The sequence below is a fragment of the Alosa pseudoharengus genome, unplaced genomic scaffold, assembly GCF_046254945.1.
Source record: "Alosa pseudoharengus isolate Yale_2024_CS ecotype anadromous, Long Island Sound unplaced genomic scaffold, YU_APseudo_1.1 YU_APseudo_1.1_scf_22, whole genome shotgun sequence".
NCBI classification, from domain to species: Eukaryota; Metazoa; Chordata; class Actinopteri; order Clupeiformes; family Clupeidae; genus Alosa; species Alosa pseudoharengus.
The window spans coordinates 10,295,253-10,305,252 of NW_027468680.1; the positions used below are offsets into that span (position 1 = coordinate 10,295,253).

At 41.7% G+C, this 10,000-nt stretch overlaps 2 protein-coding genes across 3 annotated transcripts in view; one reads left to right on the forward strand and one right to left on the reverse strand.

Moving 5' to 3' along the window:
- The first annotated feature begins 600 nt into the window (after positions 1-600).
- emx1 (empty spiracles homeobox 1) lies at positions 601-6,744 on the forward strand. Its single transcript, XM_076299873.1, has 3 exons — positions 601-1,125; positions 3,189-3,373; positions 5,566-6,744. Exons 1-3 carry the CDS (start codon positions 780-782, stop codon positions 5,731-5,733), a joined length of 699 nt encoding a protein of 232 aa, XP_076155988.1. The 5' UTR covers positions 601-779; the 3' UTR covers positions 5,734-6,744.
- Positions 6,745-8,604: 1,860 nt separating this feature from the next.
- Positions 8,605-10,000, reverse strand: part of sfxn5a (sideroflexin 5a) — a 22,891-nt gene continuing 21,495 nt past the window's right edge. For both annotated transcript variants that reach the window (XM_076300465.1, XM_076300466.1), the window contains one exon: positions 8,605-9,314. In XM_076300465.1, coding sequence (XP_076156580.1) covers positions 9,237-9,314 — 78 coding nt within the window. In that variant the 3' untranslated portion in view covers positions 8,605-9,236. The remainder of the gene's footprint in view (positions 9,315-10,000) is intronic.

A 10,000-nucleotide genomic window follows, 5' to 3' on the forward strand; every position in this document is an offset into this window, starting at 1 on the left:
AGTATAACTCTATGGAATTCTAAGACTTTGAAGCTCAATATCTCAGAACTACTCAGAACGTAGATAAAACCCTATAATTCTAAGGGGACGCTTTGATATAGAGTAGCCTAAGCAATTTTAAAAAGACTAACCGATTCCTTTAACTAATGTCATCAACTGATTAATATGCCTTTCACTGGGAAAGGTTATTTGTTTAGTTGTGGTGCGGTCGTTTGCCTTATTTAAACTTGACAGATTTTGTGAGGTGTAAATATTCCCTCCGACCTCTCGGAGGCCTCTGATGTTTATGACTGTGCAGGTAACTCAATACATGTAAAGTCGGCTTCAATCAGAATCCAGATAATGGAATCTGTCGACAGGCAGACAGCAGTAATCCAGTAATGCCAGAGTCCGTAATTAAACTAATTATGATCATTATTGCGTTCAAATGAATGTAAACTCCGCCTACTCCCACATTTAAAAGCCAGGTGTAGCTTAACAGCTCTGAGTGGCAGGTGAGTCCGCCCAATCAGAGCGTGTCTGGTGTGACATGAGCTGGGGTCTTCCAGGACCTTGCGCCTCTCAGCGCACTTTTCACTTTTCTGGAATGGCTTCTGAACATATTAATTGCACTGACTTGTAGGGTCTTCAAACTGTCCTGCAAAGACACTTTCATGCCACAGAACCCCGTGGTTTGCACCATAACTCTATGTGATACGGCATCTATGTAATATTAATTAAGTGAAGGTGAGTGTGTGTCTTCTGCTGGACTTCGCTCGGATCTGCAAGGACTATTGAGGATGTTTTCCACAGCTGGAAAGCGTTGTTTTACTATTGAATCTTTGGTAGCTAAGGAGAGCCCGATGACTGCCGACGAACCTATCCGGCCAACAGCGCTCAGCTACACCTCAACGCCGACCGACGGTTTCATGAGTGGCTATCAACATCCAACGAGCCGGTCTCTCTATCCGAATCCGGAGCTGGTGTTCCCGGAGACCGTCAGCCATCCGTCTCTCACCGTGCACCCGCACCAGCTCGGCAGCGCACACCTACAGCACCCGCACTTCTTTAGCACACAGCACCGGGAGCCACTCAACTTCTACCCGTGGGTCTTACGTAACAGATTCTTCAGTCACAGATTCCAAGGTAAGCAGGCATACTTGTCCTATATTTTTATTCATATTTTAAGGATTTCATATTTTTTATTATTATTAATAATAATTGTTAAATTGTTTAATTGTGTGTTCCTCATCTATATTTTCCCGACAAGCTGTAGCCTATATAGGCTACATTATAGGCCACTTTTAGTGTGCGTGCAGGTAAAGAGACCAATTAGGCTATTAGTAGTGTAAATATTGTTATTATTATTGTAATAATAATAATATAAATGCGATGCTTTTAGTTTTCCTGGCATGGTTTTTTGTGGGCTATCCATTTGAAAATGTCTTTGTTCCGAGAAGAGTCGCTCGTGTAGCATACTTTATCTAAAATTTTGTTGCAGCGCTCTCCGTTATGTGCCGGTGGCAATACTTCCGAGGTGGTGGCAGGGCCAGGCATAGATAGCGGGAATTGTTTTGTGTCGCGAGCTGTAATGAAAATGTACGATTAGCCGGTCGCCCGAGGGCTGAGGTTTGCCAAGCAATCTGCTCCCTCTCATAGACCCCGGGGGCTAAACCAGCTCATGCGCTGGTACAGGAGCGTGTGTTGCCACAGACAGAAAAAATAAACTCAGTCCAATGTAGGGCATTAGTAGTAGAAGAGGAAGACGCAGAGGGGGGAAAGAATGTATCTTCATCTTGTGGACCGATTTTAAGAGCAGTAGTGGCCATTAAGAGGTTGTGTTTTGCCTTACGAAATTGTCAAATCTATTTTTAGTAATTTCCTAACCTGTAGCTTACACCTACACTAATTACTGCATGATTATTGGATTACAGACTTTATTAATTAGTATGATAATGCAATGCTTCAGTCTATCGTTGTATTTAGTGCTTAATCCCATTTCTCACATTGACATAGTGCACATGTAGGCTATGTGCCGTTTAATACTTGTATGTTGCAGATTTAAACCTACCTACTTACAGTCTAACTAATTCACAAAAGTAAATATGCAAGTGTGTTTTCAGCTGATTTATGAATATCCATTCACATTTAACTTGGGCTACTACAGGTGCCAACATTGTGTAGCCTTAGCCACCGGTCATTGACACTATTGTTGTAGGTATAAAGTGCACTTGGGCAACAATCGCTGCAGTCTAAATCAAACTTAATCAATTAAATCATAAATATAGGCGTGGCCAACCTTAGCATAAAGGCCTATATTATGAGTAGAATATATCGCCTCTTCAGAATATAGGCCTACCTCACGCCTGCCTGAACGCATCCAAATTACCTTGGTTACTATTAGATTTGTTTAGTTATGACTGTTTTGTATTTTAATACACTTAGTGTCAGCAATCCCTTACAGGCTATAAACCAACAGATTGAGGTTTAGATTTTAATGAGCGCAGTCGGCTGGTCCCTGCGGTTCTCAGACACCACTCTCACCGCATGCATCATACAGAAATGTAACATTTTGTTTGCGCTTGACTGCTAACGACGCTGTGACATTTTTCTATTGTTGATCAGTACCATATGTGGGCAGTGTTATATAGATCAAGTTAATATTCCAAACGTCTTATCCATTGCCACGTAGGGCCGCATACGTTTTTTTAAATATTTTTTTTTATAAAGGATATGATTTCATTAAAATAAATCAAATAGCCTTTCACGTGACACTGGGTAGACTATATAGAGTAAAATATTAATGTGAAACATCGGGCCCTTAACTTAGCCTACTGCAGCTCAAAATATGGACAGGAAGTCGTAAACTTCGGTTACCAAAGTGTCCAGTCTATATGGAAGGCCTGATGCAACACAAGATAATACCATACAGTTACTAGAAGTAGGGCTATTATTTTTTTTTGAAAAAATATTGTGCAACAAGCATAACTGCTGGTGGTGTGCTTAAAGATTCTACCAGTTATGCGCCCTCCGACTGCTTCCGGCGTATTCAGTGCAGTGGGAGGTTAATGAGCGAACGGCTTTACCACAGGGCCACCTGACCTCGTGCTGCGCCCGTTTCCACTTCACTGCGTCGAAATACCTTGTGCGCATTCCCGGAGCTGGACCCTCTGGATTCTAATTGTTTGTTTTTTCTTTCTTCTTTTCAGGAAACGACGTTTCCCAAGACGCCCTTCTCCTGCACGGGCCATTTGCTCGGAAGCCCAAGCGTATTCGAACGGCATTCTCTCCGTCACAGCTCCTACGTCTGGAGCGAGCTTTCGAGAAGAATCACTACGTGGTGGGAGCAGAGCGAAAGCAGCTCGCCAACAGCTTGAGCTTGTCGGAAACACAGGTAGCCATACATATGAGTGCGCCCATAAACAATCGGGTACCCAAACGAGCGCATCCACAAACATACTCACAAATGTAGGCCTACTTTGGCGCGCATCGCCTTTGCTGCTGTCTGAAGGGTAGGCCTTAAACAAGTGCAAAAATGTAATAGCATAGCCTATAAGTCCTTTATTGTAGTGCGTGATCAGTTTTAGTCCTTGTGTTTTGCCTCCACGGCAAAAATTTTATGTGCAGTTTATTTTTTCCTCATACACTATACAAACTCATCTCAATACTAAAAGAAAGCTATTTTGCGTGGCCTACATTAATTAAGCCGCAGTAACTAGAGGAGTCTATATCTCTATGCATTTTATTCTTTACATAATCACAATAGGCCTACCCTATTCGAAAGCTTGCTTGCATGTCGAAAACATGGTTTTGTAAATATAAAATAATGTGTTTTTGATCAGAATAGAAAATAGAAAATCCCATTTCGTTGTACAGTAAAGCTTATTCATTTCCTAGAAATAGATAAAGATAATAACATTTAATGGCACGGCAATTATGTTAATATTTAAAATAATTGAAGAAATAGCTTACTATTGTTATATAACCCTGCTTTGTTGTCGTGTTTAACTAAACGTGATTACAGATCCAAATTGCTGGGCAGCTACAATTCTGGCATATAGCGCAGCGCGCTGCATCAAGATGGAAAATGCATTTAAGGAGTTATGAAATTATCGTTTGTCGAAATACATTTCTTGAGAATATTTTTGCCTATGGATTTGACGACTAAAAATAACAATATTTAAACCAAAACGACTTCTGCCCGTTGCGGTTTACCTATCCATGAACAAATTGTCGTTATTATCGGTTCACCATCTTCCATCGGTCCATCTTACGAGTGAATATTGTAAGCTATATGATTATAGTGAAATAGGCCTAATAACCTGGGTTCCTTTGAACTACAGGATTGGGTTACTTTGAAATAGAAAATGAAATGTATTTTTGCGAAATGTTTGCGAGTTTTTAAAAATACAAATTAAGTTCTTCACTAAAAGTGTGTGCATTTCAATTTTAGCTGTTGGCTAAAGTGTTTCAATCATTCACAAAATGCTGCCCTCTCGCTTAGCCAAGGCCTACTTCACACTACCTGTCAATCAGCTGAATAGCTGCCTGTCTTGTCTGAGCAAATCAATTAAGCGGAAAGATATTTTACTTAAAACACACACACTCACACACAAACTTACAACACTGATTTACCACAACCAAATTAGTTTCCGGCAACGCGCGAGAGAAAAGAAAACATTTGCCGCTTCCCGGCCACTTAAACGATAACCTCAGGATGAACTGGAGAGAGCGCGGAAAGTGTGGAACCAAGTGATGGCTTTATTTGCTTGTCTCGTGGAGGCTATTGTCCGCAGGCTAATGGGCTATGTTACAGCGTTTAAATTAAAAACATGACCTGTAGGAAATTTCGAATAGTCAACTTTTTTGTTTGTGCACTTTGGCAGATTAGTATTAAACAGTGTCAATGGGCCTGACTGATCACTGAAGTTGCATTCCTGATTCCTTGTAGGCCTGGCAGTACAAGTGACTTAGCAATTAATTACGGCAATTGCTGCGTAATTCTTCATATTTATGAATAAAAAAAAAAATAGTATTTTTAATTATTTTTTTTAATTCTAATCATTCAGCAACCACCAACCAAGTAGTAGCCTCAAGTGCGTTAAGTGCAAATTCTACAAAACATAGGCTAAGCAATAAAGAAGAATTAAGTCAGCGAAAGAACATCGTCCAATTATGATTTACGGTTTGAGCTGCAATTTCACAGTAGCCAACGACAGCTATAATGATGAAAGAATCATTATGAGTATGAGGACTTGGACATGGAAGGACACATTTTTATATCCTGTATTTTCATTGTGACGACTACAATGTAACATTAGAGCATGCAAGACCAGTTTTATCATCAATGTTTGCTACCACCCACGCTAAAATGCCAGATTAAAATACATTTGCTTAGAGATTTTGGTAGAAATAAGTTAATTTAATGTTTGTTAAGTTATTATGTACAGGCAAAAATTTGCAAGGTTATCTTCTGCCCTGGAATGCAAGTCACTGAAACATAGAAAAAGAAGAGTTTTGTTAATGGTTTTGTTAAGCCAAAGGTTAGAGTCCCGTGGTGCTAACTCTTCTATCATTCCTCCTCAGGTGAAAGTGTGGTTCCAGAATCGCCGCACAAAGTACAAGCGGCAGAAACTGGAGGAGGAAGGGCCTGACAACAGTCAGAGGAAGAAGGGGAACCATCACATCAACCGCTGGCGTCTCGCCACCAAACAGGCCCCCAACGAGGACATAGACGTCACGTCCGACTCCTAAATCCACCCCCCCCCCCTCTGCGTAGACGTCCCAACCACGAAAACCGCCCCTACTCCCCCTTCCTCAACTAAAGACCAAGGACGGGCCCTATTTATTATGTTAAAATGATTAGTGATCTGTAATAATGTTTCATGTGCACTGGAGGACTGAGTGTGTGTGGAGAACCAAGACTGATTCTACAGGCTCTCTGCGAGCCCTCTTGTCACTGTTCAGATAACCAGGAGATCAATGCCACTAAAAGCACGCACACACACACACACACACTTTCTGTTTCTCTCTCGCTGCCTGTCTTTGTCTATTTTTGTTCCTTACAACACGTTTGTCTGTATTCTGCTATCTTTTCTCTCTGTGCCCACAAATTTTCAGAAATTCTCCTGACCAATTTAATAATCTGGTTGAAGAAATGACGCATTATTTCCCCTCTCATCCACGTCCTTGCATTTGGGTAGTTCCCTCTCTCCCTCTCGCTGTTTATTTGTCCACTATAGTGTCCATCCTCTGCGGGGGTACGTGAGAGCTGATGTTTAAACATGATTCAAGCCTTGGATGTCTTTGCTGACTGCAAGTGTGTGTGTGTGTGTGCGTGCATATTGATGGTCAGACCGCTGCATGTTCATAGACTGTTTATAGACAGCTGGGCAAAGGTCACAGTTGAAAGGTCAGCCTCTGTGTAATCCTGACCTTTGAGTATTTGACCTCCCTGTTTTGCACATTGGTGTCTAAGCAGAGGGTGTCCCACGGTTGCTGATGTGTGTGTATGTGTTTGTTTGTGTGTGTGTGTGTGTGTGTGTGTGTGTGTGTGTGTACGTGTGTCTGTTTGCATTTAAAAAAAAAATATGATCGTGAACAAGAACACTTGGGCTCAGGTTCACACTTGGGTGTGTTGAGAAAAGTGAGAGCACTAGCATATGCTACTGTGTGTGTGTGTGTGAGTGTGCGTGTGTGAGTGCAAATGCGTGTATCAGCCAGAGTGAATAGGACATGATTGCATGAGTGTGTGTGAGAGTGTGTGTGAATTATTATTATTAATGAGCGATGCTTCATGGGAATGTGTGTCCGTGTGTGTGTGTGTGTGTGTGTGTTTATCTGGTACATTAGCCATCCTTGGTTCTCACACGGTGAAATATTTGCCAACAAATATCAAATGAATTTTCCAGAACAAAAGTTGTAAAAACAAATAAAGATGTTTTAGAGAGAAAAGTCCAGAAGTCTCAGCCTATTTACAGTTGTTTTGATAGGGCAAAATCAAAAGCATGGAGCCTTATGCCAGTATACTCTTCAGAGGGCTCCTGTGTCAGCTGAAAAGAACTATTTCTCTAATGGAGGGCTCTGAACTATCACATACCCTCAAACCCACCTGTGCACACACACACACACATTCACACCTGTGCGCACACACACACACACACATACACACACAATGTCTTCTCTAATGCCGTCAGAGGAACCGCAAGGCATCTGCGTTAAATGACCCACCAAATGAACTCTAAATGTGTAGAGTTGACCACGACTACTGTTCTTCGACATGCATGTTCTTTCCACCACACACACACATATTCACACACTCACTCACCACACAATGAGTGTGTCAGGCACAAAAAGGCCCAGAAGTTTGTTTTGAATATGCTGGACACTCTATCCAGGTGTCCAGGTGTGGATGTACACACACACGCACACACACACACACACACGCACATGCACACATACACACACGCACACGCACACACACACACACACACACACACACACACACATACACACACGCACATGCACACATACACACACACACACACACACACACACACACACACACACATGCACACATACATACACGCACATGCACACATACACATACACATCCTATACACTAAAATGCTTTGAAGCATCATTGCTGTCATTCCATCTTTAAGTAATGGAACAGGAGATGAAGAGGCACAACAGCAACAGTGGCTAAACTAGCTCATAAGTTATTGCTAGTTGTGTGTATCTGTAGGCGTGTTTCTATATGTAGTCATATATGTGTGTTTGTACAAGTACGAGTGTGTGTTTGTAGGAGTACGTGTGTGTGTGTGTGTGTGTGTGTGTGTGTGTGTGTGTGAGAGAGAGATAGAGAGAGAGAGAGAGAGCGAGGAAGGGTGTTTGTGTGTGTGCTGGCAGAATGCCTAACGAGTTCCACACCTTCACGGCGCTCCACTTAACAAACAATTACTCAGAATACCCCTCTGTCCCCTGCTGCCACAATACACTTGGGGGGGGGGGGTAGGAGTGAGTGGAGAAAAGAGGGGAAAGGGAGAGATTCTGTGGAAGTGGGAAAGGGAATTCTCTTACGGAAAAGGAAATTGTCTTTATCTTTAAAACAGTAAAAAGAAAGATATCTCCCTCAGATCTATCGGTATCGAAAATCTTTCCCTCCAGCCTTGCAGCTGTTCTCCACAAACAAAGCACTTACACTTATCACCAATTCAGCCAGAAAGATGCAAAAAGGTAAATCTCAGAGCCCATATTTTTGTGCAAGTGTGTATTAGGCATGTAAGTGCATTTGTGTGTGTGTGTGTGTGTGTGTTGGCCACTTGACTGAATGTGTGTGTGGTGCAGTCCTCTACTTCACTGTGCGTGTGGCTTCATGTCTTGTTCCACGCCACTGCAGATGACCGTGACACGTTGCCATGCCTACTGAGTAAACAAACAGCTGGGCGAGAAAGTGATGCTGATTATGATAAGAGAGATTTAAACTCTCTTTCACACACACACACACACACACACACACACACACACACACACACACACACACACACACACACACACACACACACACAGGCAAGATAGAAGATAAAGATGAACATTTAACTTTTGAAAATATTTATACAAGGTTATAGTGCCAGTTAAATTCAGAATTAGGAAGAAACGATAATCCACCATGGAAAATATTGCTACATATTTGCATTTGCATTACATATTTGCATTTGCATATTTGCACTTAAATCCTGAGATCAGCATACAAACAATAGTATTATAAGGTGGTCTCACAGTATAAATTAATCTGATGGTTACAATGATTAACATGTTATCAAAAAGGGGAAGGGAGATTACAAGGGTGGTTACAATTGTTAAATGTAATTCATCTGATGGATTAATAAAAATACACAATGTAAGCGCTAAGGTAAATGTGATCCCTACATCACTTGTTCACATAGTTCACATAAGAGATGCCCGGAGAAGCTACACAGCTTTAAGTCTGTTCCCCTTTTTCAAATCGGAAATGATTAGAGACATGAACATACCTAACGGGGTACAGCAAATATCTCATGCATTATTTGGCTCAGATTTGGTGTGTATGTGTGTGTGTGTGTGTGTGTGTGTGTGTGTGTGTGTGTGTGTGTGCGTGTGTGTGTGCGTGTGTGTGTGTCTTACATTCAGTGATGCTTCAGCTCGATGCTAGAAGTTGTAAACTTCACTTATTGGGTTTGGTAGGCACTCTTGACTTAAGCCTAAGGACTGACCGATTAGAGACCCTTGTTATAAGTCACAATCTTGCAGTCTGTCGCTGCAGCAATCTCTGGTTCAAGCAGAGACACGTGGATCTAAGAGCAAAATAGAAAGACACGTACGGACATATATATACCATAATTAGGTATTAGATACATACATACAAACAAAACAACAAAGTATGGAAACCGTATAACCGAAATATTTTATATTTTGTACAAATAGAGGCTCTGGAAAATATCATCCCTGTTCAAGGTACTTAGCATTACTAAATGCTTTCATCCAGTGAAAATAATGGTAAAAATAGCATTATGGGCGTTAGAGAGACGGAAACAGACATTTTATTTTTATTTTTTTTCTTTCTTCACAGCCATTTACTTCCATATAAGTAACTGGGCACGGAAATAAGACGCGCCTGTTGGTAAGCAGCCAAGCCAGAGTTAAAAAGTGCAATATTTTCTCCATAAACAGATGGCAGAGTGAATGTGTGTGTGTGTGTGTGTGTTTGTATATGTGTGTGTGTGTGTGTGCGTACAAGCGAGAGAGAGTGTGAGGTGCGGTGGACCAAGGAGACATCCCGTGGAGTGTAAGCGTGAGGCGACAGGTTGGGGATGGCGATTGGAAAAGGAGGGCCCTGAACATGGCGTTTTTTGGGAACGCTCTCGTCTTGACGCCTTTCAGGAAGTGTAAAAAAAATAACAGAGAGAGCGAGAAGGAGGAGAGGAGCGAGTGAGCGAGGGACAGTCAGAGGGAGAGAGAGAGAGAGGGAGGGAGAAAAGTC